At 48.7% G+C, this 24,078-nt stretch overlaps 1 protein-coding gene and 2 non-coding genes across 3 annotated transcripts; all 3 read right to left on the bottom strand.

Moving 5' to 3' along the window:
- Positions 1 to 9,055: 9,055 nt before the first annotated feature.
- Positions 9,056 to 9,160, bottom strand: LOC134362293 (U6 spliceosomal RNA). Its single transcript, XR_010021571.1, has one exon. It is a non-coding gene; the product is annotated as a U6 spliceosomal RNA (small nuclear RNA).
- Positions 9,161 to 14,819: 5,659 nt separating this feature from the next.
- Positions 14,820 to 23,532, bottom strand: LOC134361652 (elongin-A-like). The gene is made up of 3 exons (XM_063076668.1): positions 23,497 to 23,532; positions 23,300 to 23,414; positions 14,820 to 17,296 (listed from the first exon to the last, which is right to left on the bottom strand). Exons 1-3 carry the CDS (start codon positions 23,530 to 23,532, stop codon positions 14,820 to 14,822), a joined length of 2,628 nt encoding a protein of 875 aa, XP_062932738.1.
- Positions 18,349 to 18,453, bottom strand: LOC134362294 (U6 spliceosomal RNA). The gene has a single exon (XR_010021572.1). It is a non-coding gene; the product is annotated as a U6 spliceosomal RNA (small nuclear RNA).
- Positions 23,533 to 24,078: the final 546 nt, after the last annotated feature.

Below are 24,078 nucleotides of genomic sequence, written 5' to 3' on the forward strand. Positions count from 1 at the left end.
TTCAGTGTTTTTCGTTTGACCACACGACTAAAGACAAATAAATCACAACTGGTATGAACACACAGGAACGGTTTTTGGAAAGTCACGACTGATTCGCATATTCGTGTGTACAGGCCAAATAATCCTGAAACAGAGTCACTTTTATTAATCGTCATGTGTCTTTCGGTGTGCTTTTCGAAAGTTAGGTGAGTCTTTTACATTAAAAAGTATCTAGTGTAAGTGTGAGCTAATTAATAAGGTGGTTGACTACTTTTTTAAAGGAGTGTTGTTCTATGCCTTAGCTCTTCTTAATTGCGTTGGGACGCTGAAAAAAAGCCAGAGAAATTGAAGATTTCATTACGTCGATGTTTTGCTCCGAAGAACTGAAGTTTACTAAACTTTCAACGCTCAGACATTTACGCATCTATCGAAATACCAATAGCTGTAAACAGTGTGTACTTTTAAGTACTAATCGACCAAACTCTAAGTCATTATGAAGCTAAGCTGAGTGTTAAGTAAGTCTTGCGTTTTAAGTGCTCCGCTCTGTTCTTACGCGAGGAAGATTAACCACTTCGCTACTGACCACTGCTGCGGCCTTGTGGGCATCTTCTAAAAATCTGTGGCTGCTGTTGAACCATATTCTTCCTGTACGTGGACCAGGAAAGGGAAACTGATCAGACAACCTGGAACCCTTTGCTAATGCCACACTGCTGTTCTTGGAGACGACTTCATCTTCCCCCCACCCACTCCTCCTCTTCTAGGTTTTCATGGCACTGTAAAGGGCTTTGTAAATGGTTTCTTGGTTTTTACTTCGTTTTATATTTATTACCGATTTGTAGATTTACAACCGGCCTTTGTCACTGATCTTACTTTAGCAACATTGGCAACTTCATTTACTGATCCTCACAGTTTATGTTTGAAGCCTTCGAACTTTTCTCAACATGTAATTCCATTATCCGTGCACAAAGACAGGGATAATTCTTTCTTCCCTTCCTTCTCTCTTTTTAAAAATTCTTACACCACGTATTTGTTTTTCTTGTCTCATCTTACTACTTAGGACCTCCGTGTTAGTCAGTTCTCTGTCGTTTACAAGAGAATACCCGAAACTGGGTCTATCTAGAGAAACAGAGTTTAGTTTGTCCAGTTTTGGAGGCTGGGAAGTCCGAGGTTCAATGGGCTTGTCTGGTGAGGGCCTTCTTCTTGATGGGGATGTGCCGAGTGACCCGAGGCAATGCAGTTTATCACAGGGTGCGGGTGACCAAAGCGAGCTAATATGCTTCTTTCTCTCCTGATAAAGCTGGTGCTGCCACTCGGGTGATAACCCATCCATCCACCAACTCATCCATCCGTGATGGTATTAATTCACTCAAGAGGGCATAGCCCTCATGATTCAATCACCTCTTAAAGACCCCACCTTCAACGCTGCTACATTGGGGATCAAGCTTCCACGTGACCTTTGGAGGGGACAAGCATTCAAATCACAGCAACGTTAATAAGATGTTGCGTAGAAGTGGGGATAAGAGGCATTATTGTCTTTTTCCCAATCTTGAAGGGAAAGCTTTTGGCATTTCATTAGTCAGTCTTATGTTTCCTGCAGGTTTTTCGTAGAGATCGTTTTGTCAGGTCAAGGCAGTTGTCTTCTATTCCTACGTTGTCCGGGGTTTTTGTTTCCTGTCCTTGTCTTTCCTTTTACTTTTTAAAAAATATCAACGATAGGTTGTACATTTTATGAATCACTTCTCTGCACTTTTGGAAATGATGACCTAATTTCTTTATTTTGCAATGTGGCACACTGACTGTATCACGTGATTCACTAACCCTAAACCAACCTTGCCTCAGTCCTAAGACACACTGAACTTGAATATTACGTATCACTGATTCAATTTGCTCCTAGTTTGCTTTGGATTTGTGAGTATATTAATGAATGGGATTGGGCTGTTCTAATGCTTTCAGTGTCCTTGTCAGGTCAGAGCTCTTACACATCTTTTATTGAATACTTCTATAACTATTTGTCTTCTGGATACTATCGTAAATGGTATTAACTAAAATAGTTTTTCGAAAGTGTTGCGATAGTTTCAGTACGTTGAGTCCCCCATGGATCTGTCTCAATTGTTTGTTATTCCTCATACTTCTCTGTGTTGTTCTTAAGTTGGCATGTGTGCCAGGCAGTGTAATTGAGACTTTATTTTTAGAAATAATCTGAGATGAAGGATGATGGTATCCTCTCACAGAGGTGATTTAGGTTTGTTTCTGCCTTGCGCCTGGAGCGAGGCCCGGCAGTCCAGGAATATCTGAATCCCGTTTCAGGGACTGAGGGTTTTCTGGGCCGCATAGGCAATGGGTAGCAGAGGTTGGGCAACTTAACTTGTTGTCTGTATTTATTCCTAGGACAGGGCCCAGACCAGGGTCCTCAATCTTGCTGGGCCTAGAATTCCAACTTTTGTGCCCTCAGCACCTTGAGGTTGTCGACAGTGCTTGGTGTCCTAGCATCGTAGAAGTAGGCAAATGTCCGTAGGAACAATGGCTTCCAATGGCATGGCCACCTATGCGCATCTATGAATACTGTAGTCCTCCCTTATTTGTGGTTTTCCTCTCCTTAATATCAGTTGCCTGCAGTCCAATGTGGTGTGAAAATATCAGATGAACAATTACAGAAATAAACCGTTCAGAGGTTTTAAATTGCGAGCCGTTCTCTGGAGTGTGACAAAACCTCACATGGCCCCGCTCCATACCGTAAGCATTCCTTTTTCCAGTGTGTCCACCTGTACACCCTCCCTGCCCGCTCGTGACTGGGAGGCCATCCTGGTGATCAAATCAACTGTCACCCTATCGCGGTGTTTGCGTCCGAGTCGCCGTATTTTACTTAATAATGGCCACAACGCACAAGAGCGGTCATGCTGGGAATTCGGATATGTCAAATAGAAGCCATAAAGTGCTTCCTTTAGGCGAAAAGGTGAAAGTTCTCTACTTAGTAAGGAAAGGGAAAAAAATTATATGCTGAGGTTACTGAGATGTACTGTCAGAACAAATGTTGTGTCTGTGAGATTGTGAAGAAGTTCAAAGAAATTCATGCTGGTTTCGCTGTCGCACCTCAAACTGCAAAGATTTTGGCCACAGTCTAGGCAACAATGTTTAGTGAAGATGAAAAAGACATTAAATTTGTGGGTGGAAGACATGGACAGGAGCATGTTGCAATAGATGGTACTGTCCGAGGTTTCGGACATCCGATGGGGGGCCTGATATTTACATCCAACGGATGAGGGGAACTCCTGGGATTTTAAAATACTGAAGAATGGGACTACATAAAAATAAAAAGGAATGAAAGAGAAAGTCAAAAGATTGAGCTGGGAGAGATATTTACAACTCGTAGAACATTCAACTCATACAATTTCCTTTATATCCAATGAGCTCCCACACACCAATGTGAAAAAAGACCAACGACTTAGGAGAGAAATGGGGAACACATAGGAAAACGTGGCTCCCCGACCCCCCAAAACAAGCGACTCTTGAATACAGGAGAAGATGCTCACCACCATGAAGATGAAAATAAAAGACAATGTGGTGAAATTTGGGACCTATTAATATAGTTCGAAACATTAACAACCTGCTGTGTTGGAACAGATTATCCTAGATTGCTTGTAGATGTAGAAATTAATACAAACGCTATACAAGTAAGCCTGTAAAATTTAAAATGTATGTATATATTTAAAAGTGTATCCTTAGACACATCCATATCACTTGTAGAGTGAGAGGCTGAATGTATAAACGGGTAAAGGGCAAAAACCACAGAGAAGCTCGGGAAGCCAAACCACAACCCCTGGAGCCACCAGCCCAGAAAAGCAAACTACAGCCTCTACGGCAATCAGTCCAGGAAGCCCAATCACAACCACTGCAGCAGTTGGCACACACCAGTCAGGATCGGGTCAGCAATGCCAGCTTGGGAATTTTGGCCCCAGTGTCCAAGTCAAGACCAACTAGAGAAAGCCAAATATGCTCTCAAAACCAATCGCGTCAGATGCTCTGCTTCCAGTTAGCCTGCTTACAGCTTCCCCAAGTCAACAACCTCCAATCCGAAAATACCCGGAACCCTCCTTCCTTTTTGATAGAGAACTTTGCTACTCCCCCGCCTACCTTTGAGTTTGCCAAATGCGACCGATGGTTTCTGACTCCCTTGCTTTCTATGTATATGTACAGCGAGCGTTTTCTAAACAGTCTGTTTGTTTTTGCTTGCGTCTTTTTCATTTATTTCCACAAATCCCTTCTACTAAACTTGCATGTATGAAAAATATATTCATATTCTTTGATAGAGCGATTTCACTTGTAGGATTTTATCCCACAAACACACCTGCCTCTATGCGTGTGCGCGCGCATGTGTGCATCTGTGTCCGTGAACAGGTGTCCCTGACGTCCAGGATAGACGTTTCAAGACGCCGGTGGATACATAAAGCCACAGATAGTAGCAAACCCAGTTGCCGTCAAAGGGAGCACGTTTCTTTTCGTTTCTTCCACCCGCAAATCGAATGCCATTTCCATCCTAACCAAGCAGCCATCGTGCAGCGAGGCCGAAAGGATCGCAGTTGGATGTGCGACGGCACGAAGTTTCCTTTCCTTCTTCACAGCTTCGCAGAAGGAAGACTTGCTTTCATGGGAGATCTTTGCAACCCTCACATATGATTTTCCCCTTTCCTTATGAAGTCCAGGACTTTTCACCTTTTCGGGTAAAGGAAGCCCTTTACGGCTTCTCTTTGGCATATGCGAATTGCCCGCATCACTCCTCTTGCACTCGGTGGCCATTACGAAGGAAAAGAAGTGTGACTTAAACGCAAGCTCTGCAATGTGGCGACAGTCGGTCTGAAAACGGAGATGGTTACTAAGTGAGCAGTGGCCCGGGAGCATCTAGGGCGTGGACGTGTAGCACAAAGGGATGACTCACGTCCCGGCCAGGCAGGCTGCGCATGCGAGATTTCATCGCACTGCTCTGAAGAGCCTGCAACTTCAAATTTCTGCCTTGTTCGTTTCTGAAATTTTCCATTTGATATTTTGGGACCTTGGTGGACAGAGGAAAACTGAAACTGGGAACGCGAAACTGCACGCAAGGGGGGAGGGGAGGGGGGGACTACTTTGAGGACTCTAGGATTGAGTCCAAGAAAGCCTTATCTGCTCCAGGATGGACAAAGGAGAGAGAGACGGCCAATCTCTTGTATATCATTTTATTTACAAATATGAACACGATCTGGGGACGATATGGATTGGTTAAAACTCTGTCCTTCTTTCCAAAGAGGCTAGTTAACATCCTCAGTGCAATTGGTGTTAAAACCTGCTGCGAGACTGAGGATTCAGAGCTTGGGGATTCTGAAGCGTCCACCAAGCAGGGCGGCAGCGTCCCAGGTGCAACGCGTGAAAACTGCAGGATTCAGATCCAGGAGGTCCCACCAACGAAAGACGCCAGTGTCCTTTGCAAGTCCCATTCCCCGACTCGAATCGCCTTTGAATTCCTTCCCAACCACCCCACCGCCCCCCGAGTTCTCTGTCCAATGCGAGTCCTCGGCTCATCGGCGGGAGTATGTGTTCCTGTAATCTCGGATCGTCTTGGCCATGAGCGGGGCTACTTTCTTGGCGGCGGCTTTCCTGGTGCTGGGGCCGCAGGAGGGGGGCCTCGCAGGGAGCGGGTGAAAGCGGCTGTGGCCACCGGTGCTGCTGGAGGGGGGCCGGCTGCTCTCCTGTGGGCGTGGGGCCGGCTGCACCTCGGCTTTATCGGGGATGGCCGCTCCTCCCGAGGCAGGCTTTTCCTGCCTCCTGGGAACCTCACAAGGCTTGTCGAGCACAGAGTGGAAGAAGATCATCTGTGTCTGTCGGCCTCTGGGCCTCTCGGCGCGTGCAGAGCGGATCTTCATCGTCACCAGCCGGAGCCGCCGCTCTCGGGCCTCCCGGAGCCGCAGGTACATCTCCCGCCACGACTCGTGCTCCTCCGGCCGGGCTTCCTTAAAGTCTCGTTGACAGCGCCTTTTCCATAAGTGGCCCGTTTCTTTCGCTAGTGTGGGATTGTATTTCTCGATGATGCGACCTGGCTGATCGGGCGTGCACCCCTTCCACGCGGGCTCCGGAGCAGGACACGGGTCTCCCCCCGCTTCCCGGACAGCAGGGACGCTGGTCCCGAGGGCCCACACCCGCCGCTCACACGCAGTCACGGTTCTAGGCAGGCCGGCGCTCCTGGGGCCCGAGTACACCGGCATCTTCGAGTTCCTTCTGCGTCCCGTAGGAAATCCACCCTCTTCTTCTTGCTGGGGGGAAGGGAGTGCGTGTATCTCTGGCGGGAAGGAGGACATCAGTTCAAGGACAGACAGTGCCCTGTCACTGGCCCGCATCCCGGGTAACGGGAGGTCTGGCAGCACCGGCGGGGCGTCGGTGGGGACCCTTTTCAGCTTGGCTACGTGCGCTCCGGGCGGTGGCGGCTCCTCTGTCTCATTTTCCTGCACCTTGGCTAGTCTGGGAAGCAGGCTCCCATTTTCACGAGTGCGTTTAGAGTCCGTCTCGTGAAGGTCTTTGACTCTCAGAGTAGTGGCCAGAGTTTTCACCGTCCTTTCCTTTCCCTTCCAAGGCCGGCCATAGGTGGAGTATGCCTCAAAGGGCACAGCAGGCTGCTCAGAGTCAGCCTCCATATCTGCCAACTCCTCCTCTTCAGGGAGGGAGCTCTCCCAGGTGGAAGGTCTGCGTATCCCTTCTCGAGTGCTGAGCTTGTTGGAAAGCTTGCCTGGCACCGTGGGCAGCAGGCCTCCTGCGCCCTCTCCTGTGTCTAAGCTTTCTGGGCTTGGCTTCTTTGTTTCATCTGCTTTGGGTTCGTCAGAGTCTTTGTCCCTCTTCTCCTCTAGGTGGTTGTCCCGAGCAGCGTCCAAGGCGGGTAGAGAGGGAACGCAACCGAGCTCCGATGCCTTCTCTCTCCTGGCCCGCCTAGAGGGCGGTTTGTCCTTGGTACTGTCCCCCGAGATGGCCCTTGGACCTTCCTCTGGGGAGAAGGCCTTGTGGGATTTCTGGCTGAATCCAGCAGGGAACATCTCGTCGTCCCCAGCCCCCGCCGGGCCTTTCTGCCTGTGGGAAGATACCTGCGCCGGGCTTGGGCTCACGACGGCCCCTTGCCCCCGGGGTTTGCCCAGGTGTCCCTCTTGACGGAGTCCCGGACTGCCCTGAGGGGCATCAGCGTGGCCTTTTCCAGGCTTCTGGCGGAGAACAGCGGGCTCGGGGCCCTCCTCCTCCAGGGGCACGCAATGGTCCACGCACATCTGGTGAGGACCGGCAAGGGACAGACGGATCCGGATGTGGCCATCGCCGGAAGACGCCCAGTCTGAGGAGGAAGCCAGTGCAACTGTGTAGCGCTTGGTGCTCCCGCCTCTCCTGTCGCCACCGGGAGACCCCTTGGGAGGTGTTTGGAGCTGCGAGAGTCTCCTGTGCTTTCTGTGTCCGCGCTCCGTGCCGTCGGATGGGCTCTCGGAGGCTCCGTGGCTTTCTGGGCAGGCGCCCTGCACCTTCGGCTCCTTCGGAAACTCCTCCCTGGGGCGCTTTCGGGAACGGCTCTCCTCCAAGGCCAGTTGTTCAGGCCGGGTGTCCCGCGCCACGACCAGCAACTTCTTCCACTGGGCGGCTAAGTCCCTGGCCAAGCTGCCCACGTGCTGGTGTGTGCGCAAGCGCTTGACCGTCTTGCGGACTCCAGTCTCCGCCAGGGAGTGTGCTGTCACTGGCAAGGCGGAGAGTTTCTTCAGGTATTTCGCCAGCTTCTTGGGATCGGAGTGGGCAGCCAGGCGCGCCTGCAGCTTGACCACGGCGTGCAGCGCCCCGTCGGCTGCCATGGCCGTCCCGGGCGCAGCCTCGTCGGCGCAGCTGGGCGGGCGTCGCTGCTTGGGCCGCAGCTCTGTCCTCAGTACAGCGAGCAGCTCGGTCTGGGCACGCGGGTCCTCGCCGACCGCCGCCGGGCTGACCTGCTGCTTTTGCTTGGGGGTGCGGAGCCGCCGCCTGGAAGAACCGCCGCGAAGCGCTGTCCGAGGTAGAAGGAAGCCTCAGCGCGGGACTCCCGTCCTTATAAAGCCGGCACGCCCCGCTCCCGGGCTGTGAGCCGCGCCCTGATGACCAGCAGTGATTGGTCCTGGGCTTCCTCGCCTCTTGACTGATTGATTGCCTTACCAGGACTCAATCAGGAGTGACCTCTGTGGGTGGAGTTCCGGACACCGGCAGCAAGGTGTGCGAAAACACGTACTCCCCGATGCAGTGGGTGGAAACGCTAATTGCTACCACCTGTTTGTAGAGCATATTGACAAGATCGAGCGAAAAGAAAAATTCACATAGGCGTTGACCGAGCAATTCCACTCTTAGCATTTTATAGCGTACAGAGTCAATTCCGCAATGCTGTAGAAACACTCCACGTGCACACACACGCACACACACACACACAGACACACACACACACACACACACAGGTGTACACAGAGACCTAGAACCCAGCAGTTTCATTGTCCACTTATCCGTAGGCCGGACAGTGCATTTCATACCCTCCCTAACCTAAGCTAGGCGGGAGCATTTCTCAGAAATCTTTCCTTCATCCTCTTTCCAGAATCCCTGGAGAGAGTCATGTAAACATTCAGCCATCAGAATAGCCAGTGAACACACTGACCAGAATGAATAGGAAGGTAAAGACTTGGGACAGAGGGACCTCCAGATCCTAAACTGATCTTTACCTTGTTGACGACTTTCTTAAAATAACAAGCAAACAAACAAAAAACGTAAACAGCCTATCAGAGATGCTTGTACAGAGGGATTTGATTCCATGCTTGCAAAATGGTAGCTGTCCAAACTCCAAACAAAAGTGTTTCCTCCTTTTTCCTTTCTAGAATCACGGAGTTTGTCAGTGTCTTCAGCTCCACCGTAGGTGATGAGGACCGAGTCGTTTAGAATTCTGTTTGGATATGGCGCTGACTCAAAAATGGCTTTTGTCCTCAGCAGAGTGTGAAGCAGCTTGCACTTGGGATCGCCTGGCCTTGAAACAATAATGTCACTTTGGAAATTCAGTTTTTATCAAGAGTAGAAAAAGAGATAGAGATAGGAAAACACAGATTTACCTGTGATGCTTGTGCAGGGGTCATGCTGACCTTCTCTGTCTCGTTCCAATCTTAGTACATGTGGGGCTGAAGTGAGCAGAAAATTCAATGTTCCACTAGAATGAGGCTATGTCCGATCAGTATTCCTCCGCTACTTGGTTTTTACCCAACTGAGCGTAAGGATCCTCTACAGTACTCGAAAGCCACGGAAGCTCTGAGAAGGAACTGCTTCAGTGTTTTTCGTTTGACCACACGACTAAAGACAAATAAATCACAACTGGTATGAACACACAGGAACGGTTTTTGGAAAGTCACGACTGATTCGCATATTCGTGTGTACAGGCCAAATAATCCTGAAACAGAGTCACTTTTATTAATCGTCATGTGTCTTTCGGTGTGCTTTTCGAAAGTTAGGTGAGTCTTTTACATTAAAAAGTATCTAGTGTAAGTGTGAGCTAATTAATAAGGTGGTTGACTACTTTTTTAAAGGAGTGTTGTTCTATGCCTTAGCTCTTCTTAATTGCGTTGGGACGCTGAAAAAAAGCCAGAGAAATTGAAGATTTCATTACGTCGATGTTTTGCTCCGAAGAACTGAAGTTTACTAAACTTTCAACGCTCAGACATTTACGCATCTATCGAAATACCAATAGCTGTAAACAGTGTGTACTTTTAAGTACTAATCGACCAAACTCTAAGTCATTATGAAGCTAAGCTGAGTGTTAAGTAAGTCTTGCGTTTTAAGTGCTCCGCTCTGTTCTTACGCGAGGAAGATTAACCACTTCGCTACTGACCACTGCTGCGGCCTTGTGGGCATCTTCTAAAAATCTGTGGCTGCTGTTGAACCATATTCTTCCTGTACGTGGACCAGGAAAGGGAAACTGATCAGACAACCTGGAACCCTTTGCTAATGCCACACTGCTGTTCTTGGAGACGACTTCATCTTCCCCCCACCCACTCCTCCTCTTCTAGGTTTTCATGGCACTGTAAAGGGCTTTGTAAATGGTTTCTTGGTTTTTACTTCGTTTTATATTTATTACCGATTTGTAGATTTACAACCGGCCTTTGTCACTGATCTTACTTTAGCAACATTGGCAACTTCATTTACTGATCCTCACAGTTTAAGTTTGAAGCCTTCGAACTTTTCTCAACATGTAATTCCATTATCCGTGCACAAAGACAGGGATAATTCTTTCTTCCCTTCCTTCTCTCTTTTTAAAAATTCTTACACCACGTATTTGTTTTTCTTGTCTCATCTTACTACTTAGGACCTCCGTGTTAGTCAGTTCTCTGTCGTTTACAAGAGAATACCCGAAACTGGGTCTATCTAGAGAAACAGAGTTTAGTTTGTCCAGTTTTGGAGGCTGGGAAGTCCGAGGTTCAATGGGCTTGTCTGGTGAGGGCCTTCTTCTTGATGGGGATGTGCCGAGTGACCCGAGGCAATGCAGTTTATCACAGGGTGCGGGTGACCAAAGCGAGCTAATATGCTTCTTTCTCTCCTGATAAAGCTGGTGCTGCCACTCGGGTGATAACCCATCCATCCACCAACTCATCCATCCGTGATGGTATTAATTCACTCAAGAGGGCATAGCCCTCATGATTCAATCACCTCTTAAAGACCCCACCTTCAACGCTGCTACATTGGGGATCAAGCTTCCACGTGACCTTTGGAGGGGACAAGCATTCAAATCACAGCAACGTTAATAAGATGTTGCGTAGAAGTGGGGATAAGAGGCATTATTGTCTTTTTCCCAATCTTGAAGGGAAAGCTTTTGGCATTTCATTAGTCAGTCTTATGTTTCCTGCAGGTTTTTCGTAGAGATCGTTTTGTCAGGTCAAGGCAGTTGTCTTCTATTCCTACGTTGTCCGGGGTTTTTGTTTCCTGTCCTTGTCTTTCCTTTTACTTTTTAAAAAATATCAACGATAGGTTGTACATTTTATGAATCACTTCTCTGCACTTTTGGAAATGATGACCTAATTTCTTTATTTTGCAATGTGGCACACTGACTGTATCACGTGATTCACTAACCCTAAACCAACCTTGCCTCAGTCCTAAGACACACTGAACTTGAATATTACGTATCACTGATTCAATTTGCTCCTAGTTTGCTTTGGATTTGTGAGTATATTAATGAATGGGATTGGGCTGTTCTAATGCTTTCAGTGTCCTTGTCAGGTCAGAGCTCTTACACATCTTTTATTGAATACTTCTATAACTATTTGTCTTCTGGATACTATCGTAAATGGTATTAACTAAAATAGTTTTTCGAAAGTGTTGCGATAGTTTCAGTACGTTGAGTCCCCCATGGATCTGTCTCAATTGTTTGTTATTCCTCATACTTCTCTGTGTTGTTCTTAAGTTGGCATGTGTGCCAGGCAGTGTAATTGAGACTTTATTTTTAGAAATAATCTGAGATGAAGGATGATGGTATCCTCTCACAGAGGTGATTTAGGTTTGTTTCTGCCTTGCGCCTGGAGCGAGGCCCGGCAGTCCAGGAATATCTGAATCCCGTTTCAGGGACTGAGGGTTTTCTGGGCCGCATAGGCAATGGGTAGCAGAGGTTGGGCAACTTAACTTGTTGTCTGTATTTATTCCTAGGACAGGGCCCAGACCAGGGTCCTCAATCTTGCTGGGCCTAGAATTCCAACTTTTGTGCCCTCAGCACCTTGAGGTTGTCGACAGTGCTTGGTGTCCTAGCATCGTAGAAGTAGGCAAATGTCCGTAGGAACAATGGCTTCCAATGGCATGGCCACCTATGCGCATCTATGAATACTGTAGTCCTCCCTTATTTGTGGTTTTCCTCTCCTTAATATCAGTTGCCTGCAGTCCAATGTGGTGTGAAAATATCAGATGAACAATTACAGAAATAAACCGTTCAGAGGTTTTAAATTGCGAGCCGTTCTCTGGAGTGTGACAAAACCTCACATGGCCCCGCTCCATACCGTAAGCATTCCTTTTTCCAGTGTGTCCACCTGTACACCCTCCCTGCCCGCTCGTGACTGGGAGGCCATCCTGGTGATCAAATCAACTGTCACCCTATTGCGGTGTTTGCGTCCGAGTCGCCGTATTTTACTTAATAATGGCCACAACGCACAAGAGCGGTCATGCTGGGAATTCGGATATGTCAAATAGAAGCCATAAAGTGCTTCCTTTAGGCGAAAAGGTGAAAGTTCTCTACTTAGTAAGGAAAGGGAAAAAAATTATATGCTGAGGTTACTGAGATGTACTGTCAGAACAAATGTTGTGTCTGTGAGATTGTGAAGAAGTTCAAAGAAATTCATGCTGGTTTCGCTGTCGCACCTCAAACTGCAAAGATTTTGGCCACAGTCTAGGCAACAATGTTTAGTGAAGATGAAAAAGACATTAAATTTGTGGGTGGAAGACATGGACAGGAGCATGTTGCAATAGATGGTACTGTCCGAGGTTTCGGACATCCGATGGGGGGCCTGATATTTACATCCAACGGATGAGGGGAACTCCTGGGATTTTAAAATACTGAAGAATGGGACTACATAAAAATAAAAAGGAATGAAAGAGAAAGTCAAAAGATTGAGCTGGGAGAGATATTTACAACTCGTAGAACATTCAACTCATACAATTTCCTTTATATCCAATGAGCTCCCACACACCAATGTGAAAAAAGACCAACGACTTAGGAGAGAAATGGGGAACACATAGGAAAACGTGGCTCCCCGACCCCCCAAAACAAGCGACTCTTGAATACAGGAGAAGATGCTCACCACCATGAAGATGAAAATAAAAGACAATGTGGTGAAATTTGGGACCTATTAATATAGTTCGAAACATTAACAACCTGCTGTGTTGGAACAGATTATCCTAGATTGCTTGTAGATGTAGAAATTAATACAAACGCTATACAAGTAAGCCTGTAAAATTTAAAATGTATGTATATATTTAAAAGTGTATCCTTAGACACATCCATATCACTTGTAGAGTGAGAGGCTGAATGTATAAACGGGTAAAGGGCAAAAACCACAGAGAAGCTCGGGAAGCCAAACCACAACCCCTGGAGCCACCAGCCCAGAAAAGCAAACTACAGCCTCTACGGCAATCAGTCCAGGAAGCCCAATCACAACCACTGCAGCAGTTGGCACACACCAGTCAGGATCGGGTCAGCAATGCCAGCTTGGGAATTTTGGCCCCAGTGTCCAAGTCAAGACCAACTAGAGAAAGCCAAATATGCTCTCAAAACCAATCGCGTCAGATGCTCTGCTTCCAGTTAGCCTGCTTACAGCTTCCCCAAGTCAACAACCTCCAATCCGAAAATACCCGGAACCCTCCTTCCTTTTTGATAGAGAACTTTGCTACTCCCCCGCCTACCTTTGAGTTTGCCAAATGCGACCGATGGTTTCTGACTCCCTTGCTTTCTATGTATATGTACAGCGAGCGTTTTCTAAACAGTCTGTTTGTTTTTGCTTGCGTCTTTTTCATTTATTTCCACAAATCCCTTCTACTAAACTTGCATGTATGAAAAATATATTCATATTCTTTGATAGAGCGATTTCACTTGTAGGATTTTATCCCACAAACACACCTGCCTCTATGCGTGTGCGCGCGCATGTGTGCATCTGTGTCCGTGAACAGGTGTCCCTGACGTCCAGGATAGACGTTTCAAGACGCCGGTGGATACATAAAGCCACAGATAGTAGCAAACCCAGTTGCCGTCAAAGGGAGCACGTTTCTTTTCGTTTCTTCCACCCGCAAATCGAATGCCATTTCCATCCTAACCAAGCAGCCATCGTGCAGCGAGGCCGAAAGGATCGCAGTTGGATGTGCGACGGCACGAAGTTTCCTTTCCTTCTTCACAGCTTCGCAGAAGGAAGACTTGCTTTCATGGGAGATCTTTGCAACCCTCACATATGATTTTCCCCTTTCCTTATGAAGTCCAGGACTTTTCACCTTTTCGGGTAAAGGAAGCCCTTTACGGCTTCTCTTTGGCATATGCGAATTGCCCGCATCACTCCTCTTGCACTCGGTGGCCATTACGAAGGAAAAGAAGTGTGACTTAAACGCAAGCTCTGCAATGTGGCGACAGTCGGTCTGAAAACGGAGATGGTTACTAAGTGAGCAGTGGCCCGGGAGCATCTAGGGCGTGGACGTGTAGCACAAAGGGATGACTCACGTCCCGGCCAGGCAGGCTGCGCATGCGAGATTTCATCGCACTGCTCTGAAGAGCCTGCAACTTCAAATTTCTGCCTTGTTCGTTTCTGAAATTTTCCATTTGATATTTTGGGACCTTGGTGGACAGAGGAAAACTGAAACTGGGAACGCGAAACTGCACGCAAGGGGGGAGGGGAGGGGGGGACTACTTTGAGGACTCTAGGATTGAGTCCAAGAAAGCCTTATCTGCTCCAGGATGGACAAAGGAGAGAGAGACGGCCAATCTCTTGTATATCATTTTATTTACAAATATGAACACGATCTGGGGACGATATGGATTGGTTAAAACTCTGTCCTTCTTTCCAAAGAGGCTAGTTAACATCCTCAGTGCAATTGGTGTTAAAACCTGCTGCGAGACTGAGGATTCAGAGCTTGGGGATTCTGAAGCGTCCACCAAGCAGGGCGGCAGCGTCCCAGGTGCAACGCGTGAAAACTGCAGGATTCAGATCCAGGAGGTCCCACCAACGAAAGACGCCAGTGTCCTTTGCAAGTCCCATTCCCCGACTCGAATCGCCTTTGAATTCCTTCCCAACCACCCCACCGCCCCCCGAGTTCTCTGTCCAATGCGAGTCCTCGGCTCATCGGCGGGAGTATGTGTTCCTGTAATCTCGGATCGTCTTGGCCATGAGCGGGGCTACTTTCTTGGCGGCGGCTTTCCTGGTGCTGGGGCCGCAGGAGGGGGGCCTCGCAGGGAGCGGGTGAAAGCGGCTGTGGCCACCGGTGCTGCTGGAGGGGGGCCGGCTGCTCTCCTGTGGGCGTGGGGCCGGCTGCACCTCGGCTTTATCGGGGATGGCCGCTCCTCCCGAGGCAGGCTTTTCCTGCCTCCTGGGAACCTCACAAGGCTTGTCGAGCACAGAGTGGAAGAAGATCATGTGTGTCTGTCGGCCTCTGGGCCTCTCGGCGCGTGCAGAGCGGATCTTCATCGTCACCAGCCGGAGCCGCCGCTCTCGGGCCTCCCGGAGCCGCAGGTACATCTCCCGCCACGACTCGTGCTCCTCCGGCCGGGCTTCCTTAAAGTCTCGTTGACAGCGCCTTTTCCATAAGTGGCCCGTTTCTTTCGCTAGTGTGGGATTGTATTTCTCGATGGTGCGACCTGGCTGATCGGGCGTGCACCCCTTCCACGCGGGCTCCGGAGCAGGACACGGGTCTCCCCCCGCTTCCCGGACAGCAGGGACGCTGGTCCCGAGGGCCCACACCCGCCGCTCACACGCAGTCACGGTTCTAGGCAGGCCGGCGCTCCTGGGGCCCGAGTACACCGGCATCTTCGAGTTCCTTCTGCGTCCCGTAGGAAATCCACCCTCTTCTTCTTGCTGGGGGGAAGGGAGTGCGTGTATCTCTGGCGGGAAGGAGGACATCAGTTCAAGGACAGACAGTGCCCTGTCACTGGCCCGCATCCCGGGTAACGGGAGGTCTGGCAGCACCGGCGGGGCGTCGGTGGGGACCCTTTTCAGCTTGGCTACGTGCGCTCCGGGCGGTGGCGGCTCCTCTGTCTCATTTTCCTGCACCTTGGCTAGTCTGGGAAGCAGGCTCCCATTTTCACGAGTGCGTTTAGAGTCCGTCTCGTGAAGGTCTTTGACTCTCAGAGTAGTGGCCAGAGTTTTCACCGTCCTTTCCTTTCCCTTCCAAGGCCGGCCATAGGTGGAGTATGCCTCAAAGGGCACAGCAGGCTGCTCAGAGTCAGCCTCCATATCTGCCAACTCCTCCTCTTCAGGGAGGGAGCTCTCCCAGGTGGAAGGTCTGCGTATCCCTTCTCGAGTGCTGAGCTTGTTGGAAAGCTTGCCTGGCACCGTGGGCAGCAGGCCTCCTGCGCCCTCTCCTGTGTCTAAGCTTTCTGGGCTTGGCTTCTTTGTTTCGTCTGCTTTGGGTTCGTCAGAGTCTTTGTCCCTCTTCTCCTCTAGGTGGTTGTCCCGAGCAGCGTCCAAGGCGGGTAGAGAGGGAACGCAACCGAGCTCCGATGCCTTCTCTCTCCTGGCCCGCCTAGAGGGCGGTTTGTCCTTGGTACTGTCCCCCGAGATGGCCCTTGGACCTTCCTCTGGGGAGAAGGCCTTGTGGGATTTCTGGCTGAATCCAGCAGGGAACATCTCGTCGTCCCCAGCCCCTGCCGGGCCTTTCTGCCTGTGGGAAGATACCTGCGCCGGGCTTGGGCTCACGACGGCCCCTTGCCCCCGGGGTTTGCCCAGGTGTCCCTCTTGACGGAGTCCCGGACTGCCCTGAGGGGCATCAGCGTGGCCTTTTCCAGGCTTCTGGCGGAGAACAGCGGGCTCGGGGCCCTCCTCCTCCGGGGGCACGCAATGGTCCACGCACATCTGGTGAGGACCGGCAAGGGACAGACGGATCCGGATGTGGCCATCGCCGGAAGACGCCCAGTCTGAGGAGGAAGCCAGTGCAACTGTGTAGCGCTTGGTGCTCCCGCCTCTCCTGTCGCCACCGGGAGACCCCTTGGGAGGTGTTTGGAGCTGCGAGAGTCTCCTGTGCTTTCTGTGTCCGCGCTCCGTGCCGTCGGATGGGCTCTCGGAGGCTCCGTGGCTTTCTGGGCAGGCGCCCTGCACCTTCGGCTCCTTCGGAAACTCCTCCCTGGGGCGCTTTCGGGAACGGCTCTCCTCCAAGGCCAGTTGTTCAGGCCGGGTGTCCCGCGCCACGACCAGCAACTTCTTCCACTGGGCGGCTAAGTCCCTGGCCAAGCTGCCCACGTGCTGGTGTGTGCGCAAGCGCTTGACCGTCTTGCGGACTCCAGTCTCCGCCAGGGAGTGTGCTGTCACTGGCAAGGCGGAGAGTTTCTTCAGGTATTTCGCCAGCTTCTTGGGATCGGAGTGGGCAGCCAGGCGCGCCTGCAGCTTGACCACGGCGTGCAGCGCCCCGTCGGCTGCCATGGCCGTCCCGGGCGCAGCCTCGTCGGCGCAGCTGGGCGGGCGTCGCTGCTTGGGCCGCAGCTCTGTCCTCAGTACAGCGAGCAGCTCGGTCTGGGCACGCGGGTCCTCGCCGACCGCCGCCGGGCTGACCTGCTGCTTTTGCTTGGGGGTGCGGAGCCGCCGCCTGGAAGAACCGCCGCGAAGCGCTGTCCGAGGTAGAAGGAAGCCTCAGCGCGGGACTCCCGTCCTTATAAAGCCGGCACGCCCCGCTCCCGGGCTGTGAGCCGCGCCCTGATGACCAGCAGTGATTGGTCCTGGGCTTCCTCGCCTCTTGACTGATTGATTGCGTTACCAGGACTCAATCAGGAATGACCTCTGTGGGTGGAGTTCCGGACACCGGCAGCAAGGTGTGCGAAAACACGTACTCCCCGATGCAGTGGGTGGAAACGCTAATTGCTACCACCTGTTTGTAGAGCATATTGACAAGATCGAGCGAAAAGAAAAATTCACATAGGCGTTGACCGAGCAATTCCACTCTTAGCATTTTATAGCGTACAGAGTCAATTCCGCAATGCTGTAGAAACACTCCACGTGCACACACACGCACACACACACACACACACACACACACACACACACACGCACAGGTGTACACAGAGACCTAGAACCCAGCAGTTTCATTGTCCACTTATCCGTAGGCCGGACAGTGCATTTCATACCCTCCCTAACCTAAGCTAGGCGGGAGCATTTCTCAGAAATCTTTCCTTCATCCTCTTTCCAGAATCCCTGGAGAGAGTCATGTAAACATTCAGCCATCAGAATAGCCAGTGAACACACTGACCAGAATGAATAGGAAGGTAAAGACTTGGGACAGAGGGACCTCCAGATCCTAAACTGATCTTTACCTTGTTGACGACTTTCTTAAAATAACAAGCAAACAAACAAAAAACGTAAAGAGCCTATCAGAGATGCTTGTACAGAGGGATTTGATTCCATGCTTGCAAAATGGTAGCTGTCCAAACTCCAAACAAAAGTGTTTCCTCCTTTTTCCTTTCTAGAATCACGGAGTTTGTCAGTGTCTTCAGCTCCACCGTAGGTGATGAGGACCGAGTCGTTTAGAATTCTGTTTGGATATGGCGCTGACTCAAAAATGGCTTTTGTCCTCAGCAGAGTGTGAAGCAGCTTGCACTTGGGATCGCCTGGCCTTGAAACAATAATGTCACTTTGGAAATTCAGTTTTTATCAAGAGTAGAAAAAGAGATAGAGATAGGAAAACACAGATTTACCTGTGATGCTTGTGCAGGGGTCATGCTGACCTTCTCTGTCTCGTTCCAATCTTAGTACATGTGGGGCTGAAGTGAGCAGAAAATTCAATGTTCCACTAGAATGAGGCTATGTCCGATCAGTATTCCTCCGCTACTTGGTTTTTACCCAACTGAGCGTAAGGATCCTCTACAGTACTCGAAAGCCACGGAAGCTCTGAGAAGGAACTGCTTCAGTGTTTTTCGTTTGACCACACGACTAAAGACAAATAAATCACAACTGGTATGAACACACAGGAACGGTTTTTGGAAAGTCACGACTGATTCGCATATTCGTGTGTACAGGCCAAATAATCCTGAAACAGAGTCACTTTTATTAATCGTCATGTGTCTTTCGGTGTGCTTTTCGAAAGTTAGGTGAGTCTTTTACATTAAAAAGTATCTAGTGTAAGTGTGAGCTAATTAATAAGGTGGTTGACTACTTTTTTAAAGGAGTGTTGTTCTATGCCTTAGCTCTTCTTAATTGCGTTGGGACGCTGAAAAAAAGCCAGAGAAATTGAAGATTTCATTACGTCGATGTTTTGCTCCGAAGAACTGAAGTTTACTAAACTTTCAACGCTCAGACATTTACGCATCTATCGAAATACCAATAGCTGTAAACAGTGTGTACTTTTAAGTACTAATCGACCAAACTCTAAGTCATTATGAAGCTAAGCTGAGTGTCAAGTAAGTCTTGCGTTTTAAGTGCTCCGCTCTGTTCTTACGCGAGGAAGATTAACCACTTCGCTACTGACCACTGCTGCGGCCTTGTGGGCATCTTCTAAAAATCTGTGGCTGCTGTTGAACCATATTCTTCCTGTACGTGGACCAGGAAAGGGAAACTGATCAGACAACCTGGAACCCTTTGCTAATGCCACACTGCTGTTCTTGGAGACGACTTCATCTTCCCCCCACCCACTCCTCCTCTTCTAGGTTTTCATGGCACTGTAAAGGGCTTTGTAAATGGTTTCTTGGTTTTTACTTCGTTTTATATTTATTACCGATTTGTAGATTTACAACCGGCCTTTGTCACTGATCTTACTTTAGCAACATTGGCAACTTCATTTACTGATCCTCACAGTTTATGTTTGAAGCCTTCGAACTTTTCTCAACATGTAATTCCATTATCCGTGCACAAAGACAGGGATAATTCTTTCTTCCCTTCCTTCTCTCTTTTTAAAAATTCTTACACCACGTATTTGTTTTTCTTGTCTCATCTTACTACTTAGGACCTCCGTGTTAGTCAGTTCTCTGTCGTTTACAAGAGAATACCCGAAACTGGGTCTATCTAGAGAAACAGAGTTTAGTTTGTCCAGTTTTGGAGGCTGGGAAGTCCGAGGTTCAATGGGCTTGTCTGGTGAGGGCCTTCTTCTTGATGGGGATGTGCCGAGTGACCCGAGGCAATGCAGTTTATCACAGGGTGCGGGTGACCAAAGCGAGCTAATATGCTTCTTTCTCTCCTGATAAAGCTGGTGCTGCCACTCGGGTGATAACCCATCCATCCACCAACTCATCCATCCGTGATGGTATTAATTCACTCAAGAGGGCATAGCCCTCATGATTCAATCACCTCTTAAAGACCCCACCTTCAACGCTGCTACATTGGGGATCAAGCTTCCACGTGACCTTTGGAGGGGACAAGCATTCAAATCACAGCAACGTTAATAAGATGTTGCGTAGAAGTGGGGATAAGAGGCATTATTGTCTTTTTCCCAATCTTGAAGGGAAAGCTTTTGGCATTTCATTAGTCAGTCTTATGTTTCCTGCAGGTTTTTCGTAGAGATCGTTTTGTCAGGTCAAGGCAGTTGTCTTCTATTCCTACGTTGTCCGGGGTTTTTGTTTCCTGTCCTTGTCTTTCCTTTTACTTTTTAAAAAATATCAACGATAGGTTGTACATTTTATGAATCACTTCTCTGCACTTTTGGAAATGATGACCTAATTTCTTTATTTTGCAATGTGGCACACTGACTGTATCACGTGATTCACTAACCCTAAACCAACCTTGCCTCAGTCCTAAGACACACTGAACTTGAATATTACGTATCACTGATTCAATTTGCTCCTAGTTTGCTTTGGATTTGTGAGTATATTAATGAATGGGATTGGGCTGTTCTAATGCTTTCAGTGTCCTTGTCAGGTCAGAGCTCTTACACATCTTTTATTGAATACTTCTATAACTATTTGTCTTCTGGATACTATCGTAAATGGTATTAACTAAAATAGTTTTTCGAAAGTGTTGCGATAGTTTCAGTACGTTGAGTCCCCCATGGATCTGTCTCAATTGTTTGTTATTCCTCATACTTCTCTGTGTTGTTCTTAAGTTGGCATGTGTGCCAGGCAGTGTAATTGAGACTTTATTTTTAGAAATAATCTGAGATGAAGGATGATGGTATCCTCTCACAGAGGTGATTTAGGTTTGTTTCTGCCTTGCGCCTGGAGCGAGGCCCGGCAGTCCAGGAATATCTGAATCCCGTTTCAGGGACTGAGGGTTTTCTGGGCCGCATAGGCAATGGGTAGCAGAGGTTGGGCAACTTAACTTGTTGTCTGTATTTATTCCTAGGACAGGGCCCAGACCAGGGTCCTCAATCTTGCTGGGCCTAGAATTCCAACTTTTGTGCCCTCAGCACCTTGAGGTTGTCGACAGTGCTTGGTGTCCTAGCATCGTAGAAGTAGGCAAATGTCCGTAGGAACAATGGCTTCCAATGGCATGGCCACCTATGCGCATCTATGAATACTGTAGTCCTCCCTTATTTGTGGTTTTCCTCTCCTTAATATCAGTTGCCTGCAGTCCAATGTGGTGTGAAAATATCAGATGAACAATTACAGAAATAAACCGTTCAGAGGTTTTAAATTGCGAGCCGTTCTCTGGAGTGTGACAAAACCTCACATGGCCCCGCTCCATACTGTAAGCATTCCTTTTTCCAGTGTGTCCACCTGTACACCCTCCCTGCCCGCTCGTGACTGGGAGGCCATCCTGGTGATCAAATCAACTGTCACCCTATCGCGGTGTTTGCGTCCGAGTCGCCGTATTTTACTTAATAATGGCCACAACGCACAAGAGCGGTCATGCTGGGAATTCGGATATGTCAAATAGAAGCCATAAAGTGCTTCCTTTAGGCGAAAAGGTGAAAGTTCTCTACTTAGTAAGGAAAGGGAAAAAAATTATATGCTGAGGTTACTGAGATGTACTGTCAGAACAAATGTTGTGTCTGTGAGATTGTGAAGAAGTTCAAAGAAATTCATGCTGGTTTCGCTGTCGCACCTCAAACTGCAAAGATTTTGGCCACAGTCTAGGCAACAATGTTTAGTGAAGATGAAAAAGACATTAAATTTGTGGGTGGAAGACATGGACAGGAGCATGTTGCAATAGATGGTACTGTCCGAGGTTTCGGACATCCGATGGGGGGCCTGATATTTACATCCAACGGATGAGGGGAACTCCTGGGATTTTAAAATACTGAAGAATGGGACTACATAAAAATAAAAAGGAATGAAAGAGAAAGTCAAAAGATTGAGCTGGGAGAGATATTTACAACTCGTAGAACATTCAACTCATACAATTTCCTTTATATCCAATGAGCTCCCACACACCAATGTGAAAAAAGACCAACGACTTAGGAGAGAAATGGGGAACACATAGGAAAACGTGGCTCCCCGACCCCCCAAAACAAGCGACTCTTGAATACAGGAGAAGATGCTCACCACCATGAAGATGAAAATAAAAGACAATGTGGTGAAATTTGGGACCTATTAATATAGTTCGAAACATTAACAACCTGCTGTGTTGGAACAGATTATCCTAGATTGCTTGTAGATGTAGAAATTAATACAAACGCTATACAAGTAAGCCTGTAAAATTTAAAATGTATGTATATATTTAAAAGTGTATCCTTAGACACATCCATATCACTTGTAGAGTGAGAGGCTGAATGTATAAACGGGTAAAGGGCAAAAACCACAGAGAAGCTCGGGAAGCCAAACCACAACCCCTGGAGCCACCAGCCCAGAAAAGCAAACTACAGCCTCTACGGCAATCAGTCCAGGAAGCCCAATCACAACCACTGCAGCAGTTGGCACACACCAGTCAGGATCGGGTCAGCAATGCCAGCTTGGGAATTTTGGCCCCAGTGTCCAAGTCAAGACCAACTAGAGAAAGCCAAATATGCTCTCAAAACCAATCGCGTCAGATGCTCTGCTTCCAGTTAGCCTGCTTACAGCTTCCCCAAGTCAACAACCTCCAATCCGAAAATACCCGGAACCCTCCTTCCTTTTTGATAGAGAACTTTGCTACTCCCCCGCCTACCTTTGAGTTTGCCAAATGCGACCGATGGTTTCTGACTCCCTTGCTTTCTATGTATATGTACAGCGAGCGTTTTCTAAACAGTCTGTTTGTTTTTGCTTGCGTCTTTTTCATTTATTTCCACAAATCCCTTCTACTAAACTTGCATGTATGAAAAATATATTCATATTCTTTGATAGAGCGATTTCACTTGTAGGATTTTATCCCACAAACACACCTGCCTCTATGCGTGTGCGCGCGCATGTGTGCATCTGTGTCCGTGAACAGGTGTCCCTGACGTCCAGGATAGACGTTTCAAGACGCCGGTGGATACATAAAGCCACAGATAGTAGCAAACCCAGTTGCCGTCAAAGGGAGCACGTTTCTTTTCGTTTCTTCCACCCGCAAATCGAATGCCATTTCCATCCTAACCAAGCAGCCATCGTGCAGCGAGGCCGAAAGGATCGCAGTTGGATGTGCGACGGCACGAAGTTTCCTTTCCTTCTTCACAGCTTCGCAGAAGGAAGACTTGCTTTCATGGGAGATCTTTGCAACCCTCACATATGATTTTCCCCTTTCCTTATGAAGTCCAGGACTTTTCACCTTTTCGGGTAAAGGAAGCCCTTTACGGCTTCTCTTTGGCATATGCGAATTGTCCGCATCACTCCTCTTGCACTCGGTGGCCATTACGAAGGAAAAGAAGTGTGACTTAAACGCAAGCTCTGCAATGTGGCGACAGTCGGTCTGAAAACGGAGATGGTTACTAAGTGAGCAGTGGCCCGGGAGCATCTAGGGCGTGGACGTGTAGCACAAAGGGATGACTCACGTCCCGGCCAGGCAGGCTGCGCATGCGAGATTTCATCGCACTGCTCTGAAGAGCCTGCAACTTCAAATTTCTGCCTTGTTCGTTTCTGAAATTTTCCATTTGATATTTTGGGACCTTGGTGGACAGAGGAAAACTGAAACTGGGAACGCGAAACTGCACGCAAGGGGGGAGGGGAGGGGGGGACTACTTTGAGGACTCTAGGATTGAGTCCAAGAAAGCCTTATCTGCTCCAGGATGGACAAAGGAGAGAGAGACGGCCAATCTCTTGTATATCATTTTATTTACAAATATGAACACGATCTGGGGACGATATGGATTGGTTAAAACTCTGTCCTTCTTTCCAAAGAGGCTAGTTAACATCCTCAGTGCAATTGGTGTTAAAACCTGCTGCGAGACTGAGGATTCAGAGCTTGGGGATTCTGAAGCGTCCACCAAGCAGGGCGGCAGCGTCCCAGGTGCAACGCGTGAAAACTGCAGGATTCAGATCCAGGAGGTCCCACCAACGAAAGACGCCAGTGTCCTTTGCAAGTCCCATTCCCCGACTCGAATCGCCTTTGAATTCCTTCCCAACCACCCCACCGC

Source organism: Cynocephalus volans, chromosome 13 (genome assembly GCF_027409185.1).
Source record: "Cynocephalus volans isolate mCynVol1 chromosome 13, mCynVol1.pri, whole genome shotgun sequence".
Lineage (NCBI taxonomy): Eukaryota > Metazoa > Chordata > Mammalia > Dermoptera > Cynocephalidae > Cynocephalus > Cynocephalus volans.

Bases quoted from the DNA above. Each gene is read 5' to 3' on its own strand.
- LOC134361652 (XM_063076668.1), bottom strand. From the start codon at position 23,532: ATGAAATCTCGCATGCGCAGCCTGCCTGGCCGGGAC. The intron at 23,415-23,496 runs GTGAGTCATCCC...CTCCGTTTTCAG, and splicing joins GCAGCCTGCCTGGCCGGGAC to ACCGACTGTCGCCACATTGC. The intron at 17,297-23,299 runs GTAAAGGGCTTC...TACCTCGGACAG, and splicing joins GCATATGCCAAAGAGAAGCC to CGCTTCGCGGCGGTTCTTCC.